General features: G+C 48.5%; 2 protein-coding genes across 3 annotated transcripts; one reads left to right on the top strand and one right to left on the bottom strand.

Annotated features, from left to right (window-relative positions):
• Window positions 1-8,754: 8,754 nt before the first annotated feature.
• On the top strand, window positions 8,755-12,100 carry LOC120661784 (5-formyltetrahydrofolate cyclo-ligase, mitochondrial-like). 2 transcript variants are annotated; one of them, XM_039940731.1, is made up of 7 exons: window positions 8,755-9,077; window positions 9,649-9,786; window positions 9,850-10,011; window positions 10,116-10,157; window positions 10,241-10,286; window positions 11,090-11,160; window positions 11,737-12,100. In XM_039940731.1, exons 1-7 carry the CDS (start codon window positions 8,822-8,824, stop codon window positions 11,868-11,870), a joined length of 849 nt encoding a protein of 282 aa, XP_039796665.1. In that variant the 5' UTR covers window positions 8,755-8,821; the 3' UTR covers window positions 11,871-12,100. The 2 variants fall into 2 exon arrangements, with proteins under 2 accessions (XP_039796665.1, XP_039796666.1); XM_039940732.1 differs by having other exon boundaries at window positions 11,824-12,100.
• A 6,283-nt stretch (window positions 12,101-18,383) lies between these two features.
• On the bottom strand, window positions 18,384-19,969 carry LOC120661785 (protein BZR1 homolog 1-like). The gene is made up of 2 exons (XM_039940733.1): window positions 19,580-19,969; window positions 18,384-19,433 (listed from the first exon to the last, which is right to left on the bottom strand). The coding sequence occupies exons 1-2, from the start codon at window positions 19,814-19,816 to the stop codon at window positions 18,729-18,731; spliced, it is 942 nt and encodes a 313-aa protein (XP_039796667.1). The 5' UTR covers window positions 19,817-19,969; the 3' UTR covers window positions 18,384-18,728.
• Between the last annotated feature and the right edge of the window lie 5,664 nt (window positions 19,970-25,633).

Genomic DNA, 25,633 nt, shown 5'->3' on the forward strand with positions numbered 1-25,633 from the left:
GATATCCATCCATCTATCCATATCGCGCTACGAGAAAACACAAAACAGACTTGGTTTTCAGAATAGAAGCAGATTGGTGATCAGGCTGCCCTTTCTGTGGTCCACTCAAAATCATGCATTTTTTTCCGCAAAAATTTCAAATAACTCATATGCTCGTACAACTCGTAAACATAATTTTTGGAGCTGTTCTACGTCAATAATTCCTCAAAGTTTCCACTATTTGACTAGGGGTCCCTATTCAAGAATATTATTCTTGACTGGGGCTATGGCTTTGAATTGTCTATGTCTTCTTCTTTGGAGACAACTGGGAACCTTGCTGTTGCCTAGGTATACCTGTCACCACTAGAAAATACATACTTGTAGATTCACCCACTACTATCCACTACTTTAGACTGGTCATTAAAAGAAAATTTTATGCCTTTCTGGATGCAAAATAGATTGTCTGAAATTGACTAGTAACCTAAACAAAGGATCAAGGGACAGCGGACACAGGCACTTGAGATTTTACCATGATCTGAACAAAATCCTTCCAGAGAGGTGAGATCATATAATTAGTGAAGAATCTTCTACGAGTACATCTTTAAGAAATCCTTGTGCGGATTTACCAAATCCACATCAATGGTAAATTAATTGGTGCACACCTATCATGATGCCTACTTTCATGCAACACAAACAGTACTAAAATAAGATGGGTTTGGTCGAACATTGCTTGTTGTATGTTGCTTTTCTCTTTTTTTAAAAAAAAAAAAGTGTGACGCTTTCCTTTTCAGAGTTACAGTGGCTGGTTACTTGGACGTCTCTGTCATAGTGTATTCTGAATCTTTTAACTGAACTCTGTGTTTGCCCCTCTTCTGTCGAACATCTAGGTTCTCTGCTACCTTGTGAACTGTGGTATTTCCATTCTGTAATGGAAATGAGACTTTCCTCGTGTCAAAAAAAAAAAACTGAACTCTGCTTGACTGATTCGGCAGTATCACTCTGTTCCGGTTCCATGGTGAAGGATTTCTGCATACTATATGGTGAACAATTTCTGCATACATATCGCTCTGTTCTATTACCATTTACCATACTATATGACAGAATTTCTGCAGCACTTGAACGGTGAGGCCAGTTTCATTCAAGTGCATCACTCTGATGTGCAAAGCAATGTGAACCACGCAAGAAAGACAAACTTTGACCAGGACTTGTGAGCTGGTCATCAGACTCACACTGACGGTAGCAGGAAGGCTAGCATGTGGGTATCACATGTTAAAATCAATATTTTATTTTTATATTAATCCAAGGAAACATTTGCAATGTTGGTAAAAGTTTCAATATCTCTCTTTTTTTTTGAATAATAACGCAGGAGCACTGCTAAATAAGTTTCAGCATCTCAAATTTACAGAAATCGCCGTAGATTCCATGTATGTTACAACCAAATCGGACAACGGGAAAAGTAGCAATAGTCGAAAATCCTTTGTTGTGAGCTCTTTTGGATTAGTCAAACTAAAAGGACCTATCCATTAATCCATACGTCCTTCTCTTATATTTAACTCGTTACAGCTTGTGCTTCACTGGGGCAAATTGGAAGCTTCTGCTGGTCGTTTGGTCAAGAGAGCGCCCCAAGTGCAGCAGCTACAAGCTTGATTGCTGCCTGTGCTGGTCCACTTGTGAGGTGACCGTGGACTAACTGCTGACTGACCAGAATCGCTGCGTGGCAGCAGTTATGGATCGAGTTGGAAGGATTTGTGAACCCAGGGTGTGTTTAGTTCGCGAATTTTTTTGAGTTCAGCTACTTTAGCATTTTCATTTTTATTTAGTAATTAGTGTCAAATCATGGACTAATTAGACTCAAAAGATTCATCTCATTATTTACAGCTAAATTGTGCAATTGGTTATTCTTTTAAATTATATTTAATGCTCCATGTATGTGTCCAAAAATTCGATGTGACGAAAAATCTTGAAAATTTTTGGGAACTAAACATGTCCTTAAATCTGACTATCTGAATGACATTTGGTTGTCCTGAGTTAGCTTTCAGCTTTGAACTTTGAACTCACAATGAATAGAAGTCCTGATGACACTGGAATTTTCTTTTACCACGGATGGATTTACAGATTGCAGTATGTGTACAGGAAAACATAGATTTGAAAGAGGCCCAAAGAAATCAAAATGAAAAAGATGGGTAATTTAACATCCACTCATGCATAGAACAAGGAAACAGAAATGGGACACAAATTTGAAAAAAATCAAACACATATATTATCAGTTCATTAATCATATACCAATGAATCGAATTATGATTTGGTCGGTACGTATAATCATATATACCAATGAATCAAACACACACATACGTATGGTTTCAAGGTACTTCATGAGGAAAGGGAAATCTGCCTCTCTTTTTTGGAGGGATCTGCTCTAACTTTTTTTTTCGAGAAAGACACCAAAAAGGTAACTCATATCCGGTCAACCTCGGGCCTTCCGGGCCTGAGGCATACGGAGCGCACAGTGGATCGGGCCGCCGAGGTAAAGTCTTCTTAACAAATGAATAGATGGGCCTCATCCCCCTCCTCTTCTCGGCCCAATTGCTCCGGCCCCTCTCCCTCCCCGCTGCCGCGGAATCCACACAGGCCGAGGTAGAGATGCGGCGGCGGCGGCACACGATTTTTTTATTTTTATATTATTTTTTATTCGATTTATCAAAAATATATGTCGTTATATTTTTTTTGCAAAAATGTCACCCTCCCGCCGGTTCGTTTGGCGGTAAGGAGTTACCGCCGGATGAACCGGCGGTAAGATCCTTGGCCCACGGCCCATGGAACTTACCGCCGTTTCATCCGGCGGTAGCTCCTTACCGCCAAACGAACCGGCGGTAAGTGCTACCGCCGGGCTACAGCGCGGCTATAGCCGGCTGTAGCCGTCCTGTAGACGGCCAGTGCCCTACCGCCGTTTGAAACGGCGGTAGGTATTCCCACAATTTTTTAATTATTTTATATGTTCTCACTGCTGTAATTAATTATATAATTATTTTATAGGAACTGTAATTATTTTCTTTACGTTTAGAGATATTTCAGAAAATAATAGAGATAGCGGAGGTTAGGGAAATATTTTTTAAAAAATTTATACAAATTAGATTTAACTCTAATAGTCTGTGAAATATATTTTTATGAGATATTCATGAGTTTCAATTACGATTTCGATGTCCTGTCACATTGCATCAGATTCTTCTGCACCCCCACTATAATTAAAAATGTGGGAGGACCTACCGCCGTTTGAAACGGCGATAGACATGCGTGAACCATGCCTATAGACCAAATAGCTCCATCTATAAATAGAACATCGCCCCATCTCATATGAAGTCAATAGCCATCTCATACGAAGTCTTTAGCCATCCCCGCACGACCACCATGTCTTTCTCTGGTTCTACCTACATTCCGTGGAACAAGATTAGACAACATGTGCCTCAAGGAGTGCAGGTTCCAATGTGCTTCTGCGGTTCATTGTGCAAGCTGATGGAATCCAAAGTTTTGGGCGATGACTTCGGCAGGAGGTTCTTCATGTGTGAAAACTACGAGTATGATCCGCCAAAGCGCTACGGCAAGGACAAAGCGAAGATATCACCTCGCACTATCTAGTTTGCGCCTTCGGAGTTCAGTAAGTTAATTATAACTCGGCTTGGAAATAGAGTCCACCACCTCTTTGTGATTTCATACAGTGGCTGGACATGGAGCAATCGACCGAAGCTAAGGAACACGTTGAGCGCGAAGCAAGGTGGGCTGCGGAAAGGTGGCAGCGAATGCTGCAAGAGGAAAAAATGGAGGAGAAGCGTAAGAAAGATAAAGAAGAGATCCAGAAGAGGTTCGCAGATGTGGAACGTCGGCAGGCGGAGGAGCGTGAAGCTGATAGGGAGAGGAAGCGAGAGAGGGCCCGCCGTGCGAAGGAGGCGGGACCCGAGGCTATTAGGAAGGGGAAGTATCCTCGGTGCACTCAGTAGATGACTATCATGTAATGTTCGAATTTCATATTCCCTAAGGCATGTTAGGTCTAGATGGAACACGACGTTAGCGTGTTCCATGTACATGCTAGTGCAATTGTTATTGTAATTTCAATGTCAAATTAATCTGCATTGTGTAATTTGTACTAGCTACAACTAGATTTTTCATAAGCATTGCCGTACAAATAAACTTTTCAGACCGACGCGATGACAACTCCATGGGCATATATCGGCCAGTACACACAATAAAAACAATCAAAACAATCACCGTTCATACATTGAACACAAATTAAATAGTGGTCCACACAATTCAACGCACAGAACACATGACATGGCATGTCAGGACCTGTTGCAAGCTACGGTAACGAGGTCCAAGACTAAACCTAACATGCCTTAGGTAATTCGAACAAACGTTACATTATTTATTCAGACGGAGCAGTACAACATCAATCATTCACGGGCAGTACCCTTATCACGTCCCGCGATGTCTAATTTTGCACGCTCGCCTTTGTGTAAATCTTCATTCACCTTCTTTAACCACTCCATATATTGCTGATCACGATTAGTGATCCACGTGTCAATCCACTCATGGAAGTGACACCAATGAGTATGCGTGTCATCACCAGCGTACTTTTGCAAACAAGAAACGATTAAAATTAATAAAAATAACAAAAGCATATTTACAAATTAATCTATACCTGTGATGTTGCACCTCTTTTTTGGACAAATGTAACCCGTACCTAGGAACCCAACGACGGTGTATCGGCATCGTCGACATGGGCACACGTGCCCGAAACGTCCCTAAGCTTATGCCACGGACCGCAGACATGTACGACCGGTGGCGCTTGTCGACGAGAGCATCGAGCAACTCAGGGGTGACTCCTTCCTCGTGCGGCATACCTGTATAATAAGATTTATTAGAAAAAAATTCAGAACATAAATAACAATATTAAGCAGAATAACATTAAGTAATAAAATAAATATGTAATAAAATACTAAATAAAACATAACGTAATAAACTAATAAATGATGCACAACAAATTACATATCATATAACTTCAATTTCCAATTACAGCAACAAAGTTGAACATACGTTTGCTCCACACATTACAACAAATATTCGTACGACAAGACGAAATCAGTTTACGACATATTAGTTCTTAATATTACATAATTTAACATCGAACATGATTCAATATCGAATGACACAGTTTACAATCGTCATCGATCACATAAGGCCTTCGTTGTTCGGACGGCGGCCACGACGACCCGTTGCCTGCGTTGCCGGATTTGGAGCTGCTTCTGATGGGCCCGCTCCATCTGTGCGGCCACCATAACTCAATGCCGTACAATCCTTGTACGTATGATCCGTCTCATGGCACTTCGAGCAGAGGCGGACGTCTCGACCAGCCTCCGATCGATCCATGTTATTTCTAATGCGTTTCTTCTTGCGTCGGCCCACCCCTTGAAACATTTCTGGATCTGGATCCGGAATGTAAGTTGTATTGTGTTCAAGATCAGTTATGAAGTCTCCCAGGATGCGGAACCCATAAATCTCGTGCCTCCAAGTCATCAAAATAGTTTCCTTCATGAAGTAATTTGAGACATACATACGAGGCTGTAGTCCACCAGCTTCAAAACAGGCAGCAATGACATGTGTGCATGGCATGTGCAGCAGCTTTAGCTTATGACATGAGCAAATACAAGCATCAGGACCGAGAACACACCCCTGCACATGCTTCTCACGCCGGGCCCCCATTCGGCCTTTGTCTCTACACATCACCTCGTATCAACGTTCCATAGAGCCAACTGGAGTCACCCTATGTAAACGGCCCTTTTTGAAAGATGCCTCCATATACTACGTAACCTTGTATCCGTAAACTTTGCGATTATCGACCATATCTTTCTGTGCCACAGCGTAACGGTCCCTAAAGTACTCGCAAGTGCGATACAAAAAGAACTCCACGATCCCAACAAGTGGCAATGATCTTACACCACGCAGCACCCAATTGTATACCTCGGCTAGGTTCGTTGTCATTAAACCGTACCTAGCACCTCCTTCATCAAACAGTAAAGCCCATTTTTCTTTTGGTTCATGCTCAATCCACTCCGAGAATGTCTTAATTGCCCTTCTCCTTTTGCGCCTGACATTCGGACCGTCCAAGCCCACGTCTTCAAGTGAGACCTGGTCGTCCTCCTCTGTATTGACAGATCTCTTCGCTAGCTCCGCCGTTTGCTTTTTTTAGCTCATCCAATTTTTTCCATAGGAAGTTGAATTTCCTTTCCTGATTCTGGCTGCATAACCGCTTGAACAGCTTCATAAGGGTTTTGTTCTTGAACTGGCTATGAAAGTTTGCACCCATATGCCTCATGCACCACCTACTCTTTAGGTCCGGCCAAAGTGCAGTCCTACTACGCTCAGTAGAACCATTATGTATATCATCGATTGCTTGTAATATACCCTTGTGCCGATCATGAATCAAATACACGTTCTCTACATCTTTGACAATCATCTGCTTCACCCTCTGCAAAAACCAATACCAAGTATCCCCTGATTCTTTCTCCACAAAGGCAATTGCCAAAGGCAACAATTGTCTGTTACCATCAGCTGCAACAGCTGTGAGGATTGTGCATTTATACCTTCCTGTCAAAAATATCTCATCTATACAAATGACTGGCCGGCAGTGCGGAAATGCCTCAATGCAAGCGCCCAAGGCCAAGAACGACAGTTGGAGTACCTGCTTTCCAGACTTCTGGGCACATGGATACATTTTCAAGTCGTAGTAGCTACCAGGATTTCTAAGACATATAGTGTGCAGCAATGCCGGCATATTGTGATACGAAGCTTCATACGTCCCCCACCTCATCTGCAGCACTTTCTGTTTCGCTCTGTAAGCTTTGTTGTAGCTAATTTTATATTTAAACTCCTCCTCAACAACACAAATGATTGACTTAGATTCATAACTAGGATTGTCCACGATCAAAGGGTACATGTAGTTAGCTATGAAACCTGCACTGAGGTTGCGGTGTTGTGGTTCTAATTGCTCAATCAGGCATGTGTGCTCCACATTTTTTTTGACCTCCCAGAAATCCTGCCACTTGCCCATAGAAGCATACACCCTGAAAGGACATTCGTTTCTCACACAACGCACGTCATATGTTCTCGGACTGCTCTTGACAACTTTGAACTGTCTTTGCAAAGTGAGAGTCGACCAACGTTTTATAGCTTCCTTCATATTGTCATTGTTGGCATACACCGAACCGATGCATACCTCATTTTGCCTGTACTCCCAAGGGACCGCTTCACCTTCATTTACACCTAATTTTGAAAAATCATACCCGGACCAGTTGTGTGGGACATGATAATCATCGTCATCATCATCATCATCCGAGGAGTCATCATTCATTGCATTGTGCTGTTGTTCACCCTCCCTCTGAAACTCTTCAACTATCTCAGTAATGTTTTCCCCTTCATCAGCCTGACCAGTTGCTTGACGAGGTTCGTGTGCAGCATGTCTATCATCTTCTAAAATCTCGAGTTCACCACCTTCTTCATGAGGTTCATGCATCGTTTCGGTTTCTTCCGATACTATATCTCCCTGCCCTTCATGATCTCCACCCGCTTCAGTTCCCGAACTAATCTTCTCGAATGTTTGCACAAAAAACACAAGCGGTAAGCCTCGGCTACTACTTATATTAACATAGTTCCTCCAATTTTGCGTCCCTTCAAGCGGCAATAACTCCCAAAATATTGGTTCCCTTCGACTGACCACTACCATGACAGAGATCTCATGTTCATCTCGACTAAGGCCGAAAGCTTTAAATAGCCAATTGGATATTGAAATCCAAGTCCTCTCTCTAGCTCGGGGTATTTTTTTGTGATCGAGCTAAACTCTGACAAATCTACCCCTTCAGGACCATATCTAACTTCTCCTGGCCCATAAAACACTTGAAAATACAAATCATCTGACATGCCTGCCAATATTTACGACAATAATTACTCGTCCTTAGAATTTAATCAACGCTAAAAAATATTTCTGCTATTTTTACATCTATCTTAATTATTTCTCTACAATTTTTATTACTGACAACAATTTCTGTTTTTCTGTAATATAATATTAATTAATAATATTTTTATGAGACTAATATGTCTGTTTGAACTCATTAATATTTTCAATTATATTCGTATGTAAACCAATATTTTCAATTACACGTTCTACGATTTTGTATCAAAATAACTTATTTTCAAATCACTAAAATTTAGTAAAACTATTTCTACACATAAAACTATATTCAAATCACTAATATTTCTAATTCTAATCTACCAACTATTATTACTAAAATTAAAATTTAAAATTTACCTGCGATCCGAGTGGCGAGCGCCGCCTGGGTGCGACGGCCGGGGAGCGCCGGCGAGCCGCGCCGCCGGCCAAAGCCCGGTGCGCGGGTGCCGGGCGTGCGCGCGGCCGGCGGAGCGGGCGGGCGGCGGCGCGGGGCAGCGAGCGGGCGGCGGCTTGGGAGGAGCGGGCGGGCGGCGGCGCTGGGGGAGCGGGCGCGCGGCTTTAATACGCAGGACCTTACCGCCGGTTGAAACCTACCGCCGTCGGCGGTAAGATCTGGCCCACCACGGCCCACGGCGGTACGAGCCTACCGCTGGTTCATCCGGCGGTAACAACCTTCCGCCGGATGAACCGGCGGCCCGTGACATTTTTGAAAAAAAAATCACGACATATATTTTTGATAAATCGAAAAAATAATATAAAAATTAAAAAAACTCGCGGCACACGCACCGATGGCCGCGCGTCCGCGATGAGACACGGCGGCCGTGCCAGTGGCGCACGAGGGGGGAGATGATTAAAAATGCCGTGGCCTCCCTGATGGTGCGCCTCCACCTCCTGCCGCCGCCCCGCGCCGCGCCCGCCTCCACCTACCACCACCACCAACGCGCGCTCCGCCTCCCGCGGCCCTCATCGGCCTCGCTGCGCCCCGCCGCCGCCTCCATGTCGACGACGGCGGAGCAGGCGGTCGCCGACCAGAAGCGCGCGCTGCGCACCGAGGTGCGCAGGGCGCTCAAGGCACTCTCCCCCGACCAGCGCGCCAGCGAAGGTGACCTGCGCCGAGCGTGCTTCGTTTGCTTCGGGCCTGCTTGTTGCGCGCGATTGCAGGGCCGTCGGTCGCCACCTGTTCGTCGATTTGCCGACTAAGAACTGAGCTCTGCCTGTGCTTCTTTTGGCTAGCTCTTACGCTGACACACTCTGGAGTCTGGACGTTTAGTAATTGGAGCGAGTAATAAAAGAGTGGCGAAAATTTTGTGCAATTTCTCTGTACATTCTGCTTTATATTTCAAGATCATGAGACTATTTAGCATTGGAGTGTGCCCCAACCATATGAGAAGTGTTATTTTCCGATAATGGTTTATTTGCAGATAAGTGCACCAGAATAAGCGTCAGAGAAGACACTAGGAGAAACAAGGATTAGTCTGCACTAACTTTGCTTTTACATTAGTGCGACAAAGGGGACTTTCCTTATTTTGATTTGGTAATTAGAGATCTTAACTAGAATGGGGATGTGGGGGTGCTGTACCACACTATTGTTCTTCCATTGTTGGTACAAAGTAGATTTAATTGTGTTGTCCCATTCAAGTATTTGGAGGTGAAATTTTTGTTTGGTTTTCCAGATCTGGCCATTCAAACTACAATTTTGAACTCCTCTTGGTTCAAAGCAAGCAAACGGTTGTGTGCTTATATAAGCTGCTATCAGTTGCGAGAAGTCGATACATCAAAAATACTAGCAGAGTGTCTACCATCAAGTCCTGGTGAGTCCATCTATAGTTATGCTCGTTACTGATTATGTTACTAACAATTCGGTTCTTCTTAAGGACAAGAGGAACTGGCAAAGGATCTTTATGTTCCTCGAGTGGAGGATAAGAACCGCAATATGCGGATGCTCAAAATCACCACCATGGATGACTTGGTCAAAAATTCAATGAACATTCTGGAACCATCACCCGTGGATGCTAGTGGCAACGATCGTGAAGATGGTAAAGTTTATTTCCATGTTACCGGAAAGCTTTACCCCCATATAGTTGTACTTATAAACTGCATCAACAGGGTGGCTAACTTGATCCTCAATTAATCCTTGCAGTATTGTCAGCCTCTTCCCCTGTTGACCTTTTTCTATTGCCTGGTAGGTTCTCTGTCATTTCCTTTATACGTGCTCTGCCAGACCACCACATAGACTCAATTTGGTAATACTTCTTATTCATGCAGGACAAGCGTTTGACAGAACTGGTCGAAGACTGGGACGTGGTGGAGGGTAGGATTGCATATATTATTCTATTTGCCAGTATTGACTATTGAGGTTGCTATTTTTCAGGGATAATTTTAAAAGAATACTCCCTAACATAAGAAATAGGATCCCAAACTGCATGAACTCAACATTTGTAATAATATTAATGTAAATTTCAATATACTGATAATAATTAAATCAAAGTTTTAATTCCTTTGATTCTGATACCAGAGGAGCCAGCTATAATAATAACAATAGTTACATTTAATTCGTATGATTCTGCTACCAATGCAGCCAGTTGTAATAACAATAGTTACCATCTAAGACAGTATGTAGATTTTTAATATGCAAAAACTCCTGGAAAGGGTGGTCCATATTAGTCATGCAAACTCATGGGATGGCAAAGGAATCAAATGGGTGTCGTGATCTGAACCAACTAACTTGCAATCTGAAAGCTTGTAACCTCACCCTGTGTACTTAGAATCAAGGAGAGTTGTATGAACATGAAATCTGTCCAATGACAACTTAGTAAAAGTTTGAAAAAGCAAGGTCATGCTGGCGTTGCAATAAGCCTGTCGCCTTCCCTGTTTCTTTCTAGATTATGTAGGTAAGGTTCTGTGATATATATTTGTTTTTTTCAATGCGGAAGTACCATCATGCAAGTCAGCTTTGTGTAAAATGCCTAAGCAGAACCTGAACCTCAAAAGATATACAGTGTTGCATGGTAATGGTTAGTTCAATTTATGCTAAAGTGCATGCTTATGCTTTTAATTGAAAGATATTTTTTTCCGCCGCTGTCTTATTGTTTGTCTTTTTTTCAAATTTAAAAGGTACTATGACACATTCTTGCTGAAATACCAAGAACTTGCAAAAGAGAAAGGGTGGAATCAGCCCCTCTTAGGTATGGCACACATTTATATATGCAGGATTTTGTTATGTTTTTCTTAGACCTCTGTCTTTGTAATTAAGGATCTTTTTCAGTTTTTCTTATGATACTAAATCATGGGTTGGTTGATCTGAACTTGGATGTGAACTTAGGTTTTGTCTACCTATACCCTATTCGTTACTGTCAAGCCAAGTATCCAAATGGATCAGAATTAGAGCAAGATTTGACAGAGCAAATTATGGATTGCTGTTCCAGAACAAAATAAATAGTTTGTTTTAAAGGGAATGACAGTAAGACTAGCAACACATTTTGAATCGTCTTTTTTGCCGTACCAAATGGTGAATCAAAATGAGTCAAATGGAAGTTCATTGTGCTTCTAATTGCATTAGAAGCATTAATTTCCAGAACAGAGTATTACAGTTCCATTTACTATTACATGACTATGAGATATTTTAATCGAAATGGAAGCACCTTTTATTTCTGTCATTCTGTCTTTCGTGGTTCCATTTGATGATGATTAATAATATGTTACATCCATGCCATTTTGATTGCTACATTACCTATTGTAATGTTTGCTTGGCAATTTTGAAGTTGCTCTTTCATACTCGGTGCAAATTATGGAGGAAGGTCTCATCCCAGTCAACTCAACTGATATCCCTATTGATGCTCTGGTCTCAGCTTCTGGTATTATTCCAATAAGCCCTGCAGCACTGGAGAGGATGTAATGAAGCTGATTGGTTTCTTGTTATGCTTTGACAACATGCCCTCTTTCAGTATTTTGTGTTCCCTGGTTGCCCTAATGATACTGATAAATCAGCGGATAAGGGAATCTGTCCTCTTTCTTGTGGCTTTCTGCTGTATCATTTTATAATAATATAGACACTTGATTTCTATTCCTTATTTCAGCTGATTAATGTAAATTCTCCTTTTGAACAGTCAGTCAGTTGACATGGTATTCGGAGTTGTGTTGTCATGTTTCTTTAAAGTCTTCAGAACTAGCCAATCGCCAACAAAAAAAGGGAAATGAAGTTTTTCGACTATTTTTAACTAGATTTTCGACTTTTGTTAAAGGAGACAATTTTGTAATGGTTGCTAACTTCGTGCGCTCACTATCCATGAATTGCCTAAGATTTGGCCCAAGGCAGTTGGGCCGCCTTAACTTTAAGCCTCATGGGCTCCTCCAGCAGTTTCCTTTATGGGTTTGGAAGGAAATGCTGTGCAGCCAAAGGAATTCTGAGTAGGATGTGTCAAAAAAAAAATTGCCATGTACAGACGGTGACCTAGTGACGTACGTCGATTTCAAAAGCAAAAAAAAAACTGATTTGAATCGACTAAAATTTCTGTTCTGCAAAGTGTCGCATGTGCAGCAACCAGGGTGTGAAGTCTTAAATAATAAACTGCAAAACTCTTAAATAAAGTTCGCGATAGGAAAACGCAAAATTGAATTTAACCCGTTTTTACCAGAAGAAGAGCAGCGGTGCTGATCAATTGTTGATTTGTTTCAGCAGTGAAACCTTACAAAGGGTTATTACAGATTGTACTGAACTGTCGCTTAGCTTCGATCCCAATGATCATGATCGAGCAGTCCAAAAATTAACCAATGATTGCAACGCTCTTCTCCTGGAACTGTTTGGCTAAATTTGGTATCGGGCAACGGAACTCTAGTGAGGATTAGTGGATTTACAAGAAAGTCTCAAGATCCCTAGACGACCTCTCCTTCCTCAACTTCACTGCTTGTACGCAATGACCACCTTGGCATGGTGTTGAGCACGCACAGTGGGGAGATGTAGGGGTCATTGAACCATACCGTCCTCACTACCTTGTCCAGCTCCCGCCGAAACTCCTCCCTCTGCCGCTGCAGCTCGTCCTGTCTGCGCCTGGCTGCTTCGTCTTCGGCGTCGTCACCGGCCTTCTCGGTCTCCTCCTCCGGCGACCGCTTCCTGTCGTCGGCGGCGGACGGATACTCCCGCGGCGCCCTCCGCTCCTCGGACCGCGAGGTGCTCCTCCTCCTGGTGTCCCCGCGCGCGCGGCCACGCTCTCGCCGACCCTCCTTCCGCTTTGCCGCGCGGTGGGCGACATCGCGGTCGCGGCGGTGAGCGACGTCGTCGTCGTTCTTCCGGGAGTAGATAGCGCGACCAGCGCTCTCACTTCCCCTCCTCCTCTTCCTGTCCGGGGACGCCCCGCGGTCTCCGTCACGTCGCCGGCGCCTCCTCATCACCGGGGGCGGCGGCCGCGGCGTCCTCCGCGGCTCTTCGTCGCGGGGGCGCCGGCAGCCGCTCGCGTCCTGCACCTGCTTTCCCGCGAGCTGGTCCTCTCGGCCCGCCACGCACGTGGGGTCGATGACGCGCACGCGGGACACGCCGCAGACCGGCGCCGGGATGCCGGGGTGAGAAGGAGCCACCGCTGCCGCCATGGTCGTCCCCGTGCCTGCGGCCGGGCTTGCTCTAGGGCTCGTCACGTACAGGTCCGGAGCGTGAACGCGCGTCTCGTCTCTCTCCGCGATCGTGTTTGGACGGTTGATGGAACGCTAGTCTGATTTCGTTTTCTGATGATGAAGGAAACAATGGAGGAGTGTTGGCCACCGGTCCTGTTAAAAAGGCGCGCGGGCGTGGCGGTTCTCTCACTTTGTTTCCGATTCGGACAGGGATTACGTAGGCGCGCCGCCGGTTCCGATTAGGCGCTGATTGAGATGGGAAAGTGGATTCGGCCCGCCCCGTTCGGTTTCGGACTTCCCGCGGATGTCCCGTCTAGATCGCGGCCCATCGTCGGGCCCGGTAAGACGACTGCATTCGTGGGCGAAGGCCTGAAAGGCGTGAAAGAACCAGCCCAATAGTAAATGGCGCCAGCGATAGCGAAGCATCGTGCCGGTGACGACTCCCTAATTGGAGGGTAGATCGCGCACGCCGATCAGGTGAAAGTGGCGAGCGCGCAACGACCTCCTGGCTGCCTGCTCCTGCCGTTGTTTTCCTGCAGACTGCAGTCAGCAGTCAACTCGCGCACGATGCGCCCGGGGTGCTGCCACCGTTTTTGTGTTGGTTGGTGAGCTAATTAATCAGCACCTGTTTGGCAAGGCTCCGGCTCTTCCAAAAACGGTTTCGGCTTTGGGTTTTTTTGGTGGAGCGGCTTCTCTGGTGGAGTTGAGCCGTTTTGCAAAATGTTTGGCAAAACAGCTCCATTTTGTTTTTTATGAATGGATTGGCATGGTCAAATGTCCAATATGCCCTTAGATATTTGAGCTGCTTAAACTGATGAGTGGTGGTGTAATACATACAAGGAAACATGACGGATTTAATTGAATTCATGTGGAAATAAAATAGATAAATAAATAGGTAATATTGGACGGGGGCGCACTGCGGTGAAGTTGCGGACGGAGTATGCACGTCTCCGACAGCAGCACGAACCGCTCGTTGCCGTGATCCAGGAGCGCGCTCGCCAGCAGCCGCCTCTCCGCCTCCACCAGCATCCAGGCCCCTCCCCCTTGGAGGATGCTCAGCGCGCGCCGCGCCTTGGCCTCCCGTCGCACCTCCGCCTGGATCCGCCCCCGCCCTCCGCCGTCGTCTGGATCCACCTCCGCCGGAGTGGATCCGTCGATTCCGGTGGCCGGGGAGCCCTCCCTGCGCGCCGCCGCCGGCGGCTGCCGGAGAGGATTCATTGCCTCTCTGTATCGCTGGGAGCAGGGGGACGGGAGGATGGTGAGCGCTCTTTGTTTTTCTCCCGTCGGGGCTTGGAGGGTTGGGGAGTGGCAAAATTGTGGTTATTCCGGCAAAGTTTAGGGGCAATCATGGAAGGAAGGGCAATGGTCTGCTGCCGGAGCCGCGCGGAGCCTCGTTTTTTCGGCTTCACGTCGCCTGTGGAAGCCGCTGACGGCTCCAGCAGGGGCTTCACATGTGGACATGGTTCCCAAACCATCGTTTGGCAGGGCTCCGGCTGGAGCAGCTCGTGGAGCCGCTCATGGAGCCCTGCCAAACAGGGCCTTAGCATCGTCCCCGGTTCCTCAACGCGCCTCGAGCCCTCGACACGTCGACTCGTAGTCAGTCACAGCGGCATGATCCATTCGCACCGTAGCATTTTTTTGTTCGGCTGGTTGTGGCTAGTAGCTGATGTTGATTTGTTTGTGGCCGATGCTGATTTGATATGAGTGAAAAATACTGTTGATTAATTGGCTGATTCGTTGCTAACGACGACGTGTGGTTGCTCGACGCAACCCGTCAGTCCGACAACGCACGGGAGACAGCAACCTCCACTCCCTGCTGGTGCTGTGCAAGGCCGGCGTCGCTCGCTCGCACAGTCACGCTACATACGTCGCTACCGGCTACCGCCCCCGGTCCGTCGTCGCCAGCGACAGCCGCTCCGTCCACGATCCAACCAACAAACAATGTGGTATGTATGGATCGCGGCGCACGAGCGGGACTAGAAAAAGGCCCACCCGTCGGTCGGCGCGGCGGCCCTGGAAGCAAATCAATCCGCGAACGCGTCGCCGTCCGGCGTTCGGTGCCGCGGCGGACGCGCCACTGATTTGACAGCCGCACATGCGCACGGGGGGGCCCCGGGCATCGTCGTCGTCATTGGGCACGATCCGCACCGGATCTTCAGGGAACCTTTGGCAGCGCGGAGCGGCGGGCGCCCCGTCGCTCGGCCTGGCAGCGGCCAGGTCGCGAGCGCGGGGGCGCCGGCGCCGCGGGACGCGGCGGACCCGGATGGAGGCGGATCGCGGCGCCGCGGCGGCACCCCGGGGGCAGGGCCTAGGAGGGACATGCCATCACTGTAGCCGCGCAACCAGCACGCAATAACCCTAGCTAGCAAGCCGGCGGGGGTAGCGGACGTGCATGTCCATCCCGGGACTGTGCGATGTCACTGTTGGGGACGCCGAGCCCGACCCCTCGAACGCCGCCGCGGGGCACGCACGTCGGCCAATAATGCGAGCGCGTACACGGGGGGCCGTCGCCGGTAGTAAGTAGTAACCCGGTACGATCCGGCCGCCGGGAACAGGCCTGCAGGAGCCCGGAGCGCGAGATGCGTCGCACCGTGGGCCGTGGCCCCGTTTGGATGGCACTAGCATGAGTAGCACAAAAAGGAATCTTGTTTATATGAAGCACTAAACAAAATTTATTTGCAATTTTTTTTACGAATGGATGTAACTTTTCGCGACGAATCTAATAACGGTAATTAATCGCTGATTGACTACAGTGATGCTACAGTAACCAACCTCTAATCGTGCGGTCAAAGGCCGCATTAGATTCGTCTAGCGAAGTAGCGCAGGGATTGTGGAGTGAGTTTTGTAAACTATCTTTATTTAATACCTCTAATTTTTTTGTCAAAGTTTGTGCTATTCGTGCCAGTAACCAAACAGGCCCCGTATGCTTGTGCTGCTGACAAAGAGAGAGTTGAGGCGGGAGGAGATTACGGCTCCGCTCGTGCTCCCAATGATTTGGCAGGCGCAGCTGGATGGAACCTCGGCCCTGTTTGGCAGGGCTCCACGAGCTGCTCCGGCAGGAGCCCTGCCAAACAGTGCAAATCGCACCGGCTCCAGGTGTGGAGCAGGCGCTGGAGCCGCTAGCGGCTTTCAAAGGCGAGGAGGAGCCACGTTTTCGTGGCTCCAGGCGGCTCCGCTTGCTCCCGTCCCGCAATGCCCCTCCATGGCACACCCAGCGCACGGAGAAAAAAAAGCGACGCGTCTCACACCGCTGGCTGCGACGGTGGCGGGGTGCCGAGGTAGAGGAACTCGGTGCTGGGGTTGGACGAGGAGGTAGGCATTGGCGGCGGATGCCCTCCTCGTCCCCGTCATCATTGTCGCCGGCGTTGCTGCGGTGCGCCGCGGCGGCAGAGGAGGCCGCGGCCCCGTGGTGGCCGCTGTGGCGGAGGCGACGGACGAGGTGGATGGAGAGGAGCGCGGAGAGGAGGAGGAGGAGGAGGCAGAGCGAGAGCAAGGAGAGGAGCAGCGCCTGGAGCACCGGGGAGCGGCGGGAGCCGGATGCGCGCAGGGTCGGGGCGACAAGGTTGGAGATGTTGGCCGGGAACGTCGGAAGGCCGCCGTCGCCGGAGGAGGAGGGCTGGGTCTCGGCGGCGGGAGGCGGTGGCGTGGGGACGGCGGGGAAGAAAGGGTTGTTGGTGAAGGGATAAGGGTCGGTGGAGGGGTTAGCGGAGGAGGACGGGTACTTGGGCGTGGGCGAGGTTGTGGCGACTGGCGGAGCGGGCGTCGGCATGGGCGTCGGAGGCGGCGCCTGCGTGTGTTTGTGGCGTGGTGGAGGCGGAGGTGGAGGGGGGAAGCTACTGGGTGGCGGAGCTCGCGGTCGGTGGGAGGCGCGGGCGGAGGCCGATGGGGCCGCGGGTGAGGCAGGGTGAATGGATAAGGAGGAGGAAAAAAGAAAAGGGAAAGAAAAAGAAAATAAGAGGAGAAAAAGGAAAAAAGAAAAAATATAAGAAAGGGCAATTTAGATATTTTACAGTCTCAATCCAACAGGTGAAGCCGTTTTGCCAAACGTTTTTCAAAACGGCTTCAACTCCATTAGAAAAGCCGCTCCACCAGAGAAGCCGAAGGTGTTTTTTGAGGAGCCGGAGGTGTTTTTTGAGGAGCCGGAGGCCTGACAAACAGGCCCCTCTTCGATGCCTGCATTTTCCGTATAGGTGCATGCTCGGCTGGTGATTGGTTTGGTGTGCGGGCAACAGCATCTACAGGGTGCCGCCCCCGGCCGAGAGCTACCAGGTGGTTGACTGTTGCTGGGAAAGATGATCTGACTGTCATGAGTGTGTGCCAACTAGCGATTTATGGTACGTGTCGTTGCTAACTACACTTTGCCACATTTAAAGTTGGTTGCTAACTACACTTTACCACACTTAAAGTTAGGTGAGGTAAGTGTTGCTGGCGTGTGATCTATTACTAGCATGATGCGCATAGAACATTGGTCTGATGATGGTCTGCAATTCGGCATCTCATGCGTGTGTGTTCGCAAACATGCGTCGCAGCCTCGCAGGCCTCGGGGTAGCTGCTTGGTGACGGTGGACAGTCGATAGCCTAGTATCGTACGAGTAGCTCACGTTCCCAGAGAAGATACTCCTCCCACTGTAAAACTGTAAAAAGGTAAAGCGAATACTGGTACCGTCACGTCCGAGAGAGACAAGATCGAGTCACAAAAAAGTTCAGCCCTCCGTCTCTTTTCACCCACGAGGTCACGCATCTTGAGGAGTTATACACAGCACAAACAGTGAAAAGTGGCATCCAAATGAGGAGACCATCCAAATGATGAATGGGTGACGATACAATCGGTGATCCTTTACTTCAAAAACAATCGGTGATCCGATCCAATTCACAGACGAACGAACGGTTGTTCTGGTTCCTCAATTTCTCATCAGTCCATGATGAATGAAATGAAACAACAGCATCACCTACACCTACATCGAAGCGGCCGATCGAAAGCACGAAATGCGTCGTCAATTTCGTCACGCAGCTAGGAGTACTACACATTTGCCGCCGCTGATCTCACAAGAACCGCGATCAGCTGGTACTCGAACTCGATGCTCATGGCATTGCAGACTTGCAGTACAGGAGCTCAAAGATCCGAGCTTTTGCGAGATTGGCCGTCGCTTCACTTGGCGCCGACGCCGAGCGTGAGCTCGAGCTCCTCGGCGGCGACCTCGTGGATCCGCTCGCCTTCCCACGGCGTGACGCGGCCCTTGTCGAACTCGAACTCCGCGGCTGCCATCCCGTCCAGCTCCATGGAGGTGGAGGCGGAGGCGCCGCTGCTCGGGTTGACGAGGTTGTACGTGGGCGAGGCGGGCGCGGTCGTCGCCGCGAACATCTGGAAGCTGATCCACCGGCCGGAGTCCACGGTGGAGCAGACGTCGGACTCGTCGCACTCGGGAATGGTGTCCGGGTGCTCGCGCCGGCGCGCGCGGGTGGGGCTGGCGGGGGCCGAGACCGCGAAGAAGGGGTGCCGGAACGGGTCGACGGCGACGGCGTCCCAGTCGGGCTTGCGGACCTTGGTAGGCGGGCGCGACGCCGCCGTGGGCGAGGAGAGCGGCGGCGTGACGGGGGCGCTGCTGGAGACGCGGAGCGGCGGGAGGTTGGGCAGGCCCCGGAGGAACGGGAGCAGCGAGGAGGCCGCGGCGGCGGCGCCCGGGTTGTTGGTGTTGCTGCCGCTGCTGGGGTCCAGGCGCGTGGGGCTCGGGAAGCTCGACGACGCCGGGCTGGCGTGGTAGGACGGGACCGGGCTCGGGTAGCTCGAGGACGGCGCGCTGAGCAGCTGCGACGACGAGCACGGGCCCATCATCCCCGGCGGCGGCTTGCATCCCTGCCAAGAACGACGAAAACGCACGGTGAGCTTCCATCTATCAGATGATTCAGATCTGCGCGGACGAAGCGCACGTCGAGGATCCCTGAACAGCGGGGAGAGGGAGATCAGGGACCAAGAGAGAAAAAAGAGCAGAAAGCTCCGACCTTCCGGTAGGTGGTGCCGTCGTCCTCGACGACCCAGCCGGCCTCGCGGCAGAGCGCCTTGAGCACCTCGTTGTTGTCGCAGTGCTTGGGGAGCTTGTAGTTGCCGAGCGCGCGGAGCCCCGTGAAGATCTTGGCGGCGATGGCCCGGCGCCGGCGCTCCCGCCGCTTGTTGTTCTCCCGCTCCTTCCACGTCGGCGTGCGCCCCAGCCCGCCCGCGGCCGCCGCCCCCGACGTCATGCCGGCCGCTGCCCGCGACTTGCCTTGTTGCCTCCTCTTTCTTTAATGGCGAGGTGGTGGGTGGCGTACTGCGCCGTGAGTATTGACTAGTGGGAGAAGGCCACAGGGGGAGGGGGAGGGGGAGGGGGAGCTGGCTGCTGCTGCCTGCTGGAAGCCCGTAGTAGAGTAGAGTGGTGTGTGTCATGGACTCATGGCATGGCGTGCGAGCTGGAGCCGCTAGCTTTGAGCTTTCGCCCTCGTGGGCCCGGGCGACGGCTGGGCGGCGGGCCCGGGCGAGCTCACGAGGGTGGTACGGTAACTTTACTTTATTGCAACTTGATTGGCTAGATACTACTGGCCATGGTGGGTGGGTGTGGCCCTACCTTTTTCCTCGCCTAGAGGCTGGGGTGGGTCTCTCTCTCTGCCGTGCCGGCCGGGGGGCTCGGCTTTTGGCGAGTGGGAGTTTGGTTTTACAACAAAACTAATACGTATGTTTTTCGAATTTTTTTTGCATGTATGAAATATTAAATGGAGTCTATTTTCAAATTTTTTTAGGGATGTGTGTAACTTTTCGCGATGAATCTAATTACGATAATTAATCGATAATTTGCTACAGTAATCATCCTCTAATTACGTGGTCAAAGGTCTTATTAGATTCTTCAGGATCACTAGCGGAAATTCTGAAATTGGTTTTGTAAACTGACTTTGTTTAATATCGTAATTAGCGATCAAAATATCACTATTTACTAACATGCTACGAAACTAGCGCAAAACAAAACAGGACCATGTGCTGCGCGTGAGCGAGTGTGGGAGTAGGGCCGGCGCGCAGGCATCGCGGTGCCGGCGGGCATATGTGTGGTGTGGGTGGGCGCGCCTCGGGATCTGCGACGGCGAATTTCACGGCGCCGATGGATGGATGCCGTCGCCACCGCCGTCGGAGCAGTGCGTACGTTTCGTCTGCAGAGTGCCGTGGGCGCTTTATGCGGGGGGCGATGTACTAGTGGCAGCGTGTACTCGCATGAAGATTTTCGCCCTGTTTAGTACTCTTTACATGTTTTTGCAAAAAAAATTTACGAAGAAATCTTGTCAATTTGAAGTACTAAATGAAGTCTATTTATACAATTTTTTGCACAGATGGGATGTAAATCGCGAGACGAATCTAATGATGCTAATTAATCCATGATTAAGCAATAATTACCGGATGGTACTGTAGCATTACTGTTGCAAACCGTGGATTAAGTAGGTTCATTAGATTCGTCTCGTGATTTACAGCCCATCCATGCAAAAAAGTTTTGTAAATAAACTTTATTTAGTACTTTAAATTAGCAAAATTCCTTCACAAAATTTTGCGTTTTTGTGTTTTTGCGTTTACAGGTGGGGCCTTTGATGACTCCTCATGACATTGGCAATGGCAGGCTAACGAGGGCACCGCACGGCGAACGCGACGGTGTTGACACGAGTCAACTACACCTTTGGACCTCCTCCTTAAGTCCTCACCCCCCCCCCCCCCCCCAAAAAAAAACACTAGCTCCTGATCCGGATGTCGTGTACTCGTGTGTTTTTTCGGGTACCCGTGTGTGATTAGGTAGTCGCGGGAGCGGGGTCTTCTGAGCATCTGAGCCCGGGATTAGGATAATCCGCCGGGAAAGTGAGACATGGCTGTCAGTGGGGCAGCGCGTGACAACGCCTTCAAAGCTCTGCTGCTTTGACCGGCCCGTACCCAAGCACTCATGAGTTTTACAGGACGTACGCTGCTGACGGGCGGGCCCCACCTCCTGATCCGTGCCACGCCGTCCGTGGATGCCGGTAAAAATGGAGGGGCGGTGGGGCATGGACCATCTGCCGGGACCACGTGTAGTTCGGGAGGTTTGACCGTGGGATTTTGCAGGCCGTAGCTGAGATGGCGGCCCGTGTAGTTCGCGAACTGCAGATTCTATGCCGGCCCAGCTATAAATGTTGGCCTCCGCGGTGCGTCATTGTGCGGGAGACATGTTCTAGCTGCTGCAACCGCCCGAACCATATACCTGGGCCAAGTAGGCTGATCCAACATGAATTGAATTTGAGCCCAGCTTCAGATTCTCGAGCATGTGCTCATCAGGCCATGCGATCTTCTTCTGGTCAGCTTTTTCAGGTGTCTGCTTAAGGAATATGAGCCTGGATCATGTGTGTAGCTCTTCTCCAGTCTCCAGAATTACCAGGGCCTTGTTTGGCTGTGCTACGAAACTAGCACGCACGCAATTCGAAAAAAGAATCTCGCATGCATGAAGCACTAAATGAAGTCTATTTGCAAAACCTTTTTAGGGATGGGTGTAATTTTTCGCGACGAATCTAATGGCGGTAATTAATCGATGATTTGTTACAGTGATGATACAGTAACTATCCTCTAATCGCGTGGTCAAAGGCCTCATTAGATTCTTCAGGGTCACTAGCGCGGGGTTCTGAAGTTGGTTTTGTAAACTGACTTTATTTGACACTGTAATTAATGGTCAAAATTTACTGTTCCTAGCTCTTGAACCGAACCAAACAAGGCCCAGCTTTTGTAGAAATCTGAATTGCACCTCGGATGATGCATGGAACCAGGAATCTTAATTTGGTTCGTCAGGGTCGTTGTACTGCATGTTCCACTCTTTCAGTCACCACAATTCAAATGTACTTCAATGATTGTGCAGTCATTTGAGTGCAGTCATTTGAATTGCGGTGACTGAAAGTAAGAGGCCTCATGCGCCTGCAAGTCAAGACTGAGCTTCAGTGAAGGACCAAGGCACTGCTTAGGCATAAATGCTCCAAACTAATACAGATCTCAAGAACCTCACGTTTCCAAACTGTATATAAGAAATAAGAGCTTTTTTTGTTCACAAAATGTTTTTTCATCAAATAAAGAAGAGCTGATTTACCTCAATAGTTTTTGTCTTCTATAAAAAATTGTTGAAGATGGTTTTTTTGCCATCCTGAAGAAATACCACGTTTTAGTATCTCTCTCAGGGCCATGGAAACTTTAACAAAGAAATATTTACATGTAAATAACATTTATTTTTCTGCAAAGTTTCTGATGCTTTTTATACCACAGACATAGCAGGGTTGCGGGTTGACTGATGCAACTGTCTGGGTTATCTAGAATCCAAGTATGCTCATATCCTTGTTATAAATATGTCATTTATTTTGCCATCGTTCTTCTTTCTGCCACCAATACACCATCCAAATCTGGTCGTAACATAGCAATGTTTTCAGCTGTTCGAGCAAAGGCAGATGCGCCGGGAACAGGAGGCAGCGAGACCACACAGGTTGGTATTGGGACTTCACAGCCGCTACAGGTCTCCTACAATATGTGCTGCAATTTCTTTTGCTCCGCGTTACGCATCCTGCTAACAATGGCGTAATTCCACCGCGCACGCGGGGCCTGATCTCGTCGTCGGCACCCTCCCTCCCCGGCGATGGAAAGCACGAGGACGCCGCTGACGTTGACGGCGGTCGGGTCGACGCGCACAACGTCGATGTGTCTAAGCACGAAGGTCGTGAGCCGCAGAGGGTCCGGCGGGACATGATCGCCTGCCGTCACATCATTGCCGTCGAACGGCAGCAGGGGCGCGTGGCTGGCGGCAGAGCCCTCCGGGTAATGACGTAGCTCACGGCCATGGAGAGCACGGGCTGGCATTGGTGTGGGACGTCGGTGAAGCGGCGGTAGCCAGGAGCCTCGTCCCCGTTTCAGCCGGGAAAAATTCAGTGGGGACGGTCAACAGATTTGCTAGCTCCCCTGCGGACCTATGCCTAATGACCGACGCGTGGAGACATCTTCCGGATTGGAGTGGTAATGGCCTTGTTTGGTTTCTCCCCGTGCTAGGAATAGTGATGTTTTGACCGCTAATTGCAGTGTCAAACAAAGCCAATTTACAAAACCAACTTCAGAACACCCGCGCTAGTGACCCTGAAGAATCTAATGAGACTTTTGCCTGCGTGATTAAAGAATTGTTAATGTAGCATCACTGTAGCAAATCATCGATTAATTACCGTCATTAAATTTGTCACGAAAAATTACACCCATCACTGAAAAGTTTTTGTAAATAGACTTCATTTAATACACCATGCATGTGAGATTTTTTTCAGGAGACGTGCACGTTAGAATCTAGCGTGATCCAAACAAAGCCAATGGATTATCTCTAGTGATCTCTTTCATAATTCAAATTGGTTTTTATAAAGTTGTATAAGATTAGAGTTTGATTTTTTAGGTTCCGTCCTTTAGATAATCTAAGGTCATGTTTAGTTTCTAAAAAAATTTCTATATACCTATCACATAAAACTTCGGACACATACATGAAGTATTAAATACAATTGAAAAAATAATTAACTACATAAGAATGAAAATGCTACAGTATTAAAATCTGAAAAAATTCATGAACAAAATATAGCCTACGTTAACTTATAACGTCCTTTACTATCCCTACCTACTGATTGAGATAACGTGCAGGCGTGCAGTTTCTTGGCTCTTGCCACGCGCTCATATCATTGGCTCGGCTCCAGCCTCCAGGAGAAGTCGGCTTGGCTCATCTGATGCCGCAGCCCATCCGCTGGAATCTCGTCATCCGCCGCGGAAGTGGTGCTGCAAGGAAGATCCGTCCCCCGCCGCTGCCACTTCTCATGCGCCTGTGCGGGAATCGGTCTCCTGTTTTGCCGAGTCTGCAAGACTGCAACATACAGCTCCTTCGCTCTGGTCTCACCGGGTAATCCGCCGCCATATCGCTGCCCCATGTTCCTACGCCGAGGTCAGCTAACCAACGGAAGTTATAAAATGGAAAGAACAAAACAAAAAAAATCTCGCCTCAAAAAAAAAAAATCAACCTGTTCGATATGCCCACACGTGAAGAGATCCATGAAATCAGAGATGAATCAAACTTGGAGCAAGTGCTGGAAAGGCCTATAGAGCCTCAGAGCACCTCGATAATGCACTCTAATGCTGTGTTTGGATCCAAATGCTAAATGCTGTAGGTACTAAACTTTAACAGTAGCATATCCAAACAGGAGTGCTAACAAGATAGATTGAACTATAGTCCAGATTTAAAAAGTTTAGCAAGAATATGACTGCTAATAGGTGATAAAGTTTAACACTAAATTTTAACCCATTCAAACAGACTCTAAAGCTCTAGCTCCTCTCATATAGAGCATCCTAGCATCAATGGTTCCATGTTACTCCCTCCATCCTATAATATAGGGTATCATAGTATTTTTACTACAGATTAAGGAGATAAGAAAATGGCACGTGTACCCTATTTAGTGCTTTGTTTGGTTATCATTTTGCTAATTTTTGACGCGCGTTGCTTTCTTCTCCTCACGTGGCTTGAAAAAAGACCAGTTCCTCTGTCCACGTCACAGAAACGGCACGAGATATACGATCTCTTTCCGCTGGTCTCGGTTGACTAGCGTTTTCTTTTTTTTCATTTTCCACTACCAAACTTGGGCGAATATTTGCCTTCTTCCTTCCACGTGATCTGCCAATTGACAGAAGTCAAGTCCATGAGAACTTGACGGAAGAACTGCGAGCGCTGAAATCTTGGACGCTGCGCAGGTCAATGGGAGCGAACCGACGGAGGAGATGAGAGCAAGCAAGCGGCCGGAGAGATCGATCAGTTCGAAGGCGACCAGGGCGCCCCGCTGAACACGTGAACGGACCACAGAGAACAGTGACTGGCGACCGGCGGCGGCGACGATGACTAATCATGGCGAGTGCCAAAGCGGAAGCACGCAGGCATGTACAAGTACACCCACATGTAGGAGCGCAGTATTCGCATAGGAGTAGCGGTAGTGTGAGTACGGTAATTGATTGATATGATCACATATGCATTCGTA

This window comes from Panicum virgatum, chromosome 2N (assembly GCF_016808335.1).
Source record: "Panicum virgatum strain AP13 chromosome 2N, P.virgatum_v5, whole genome shotgun sequence".
NCBI classification, from domain to species: domain Eukaryota; kingdom Viridiplantae; phylum Streptophyta; class Magnoliopsida; order Poales; family Poaceae; genus Panicum; species Panicum virgatum.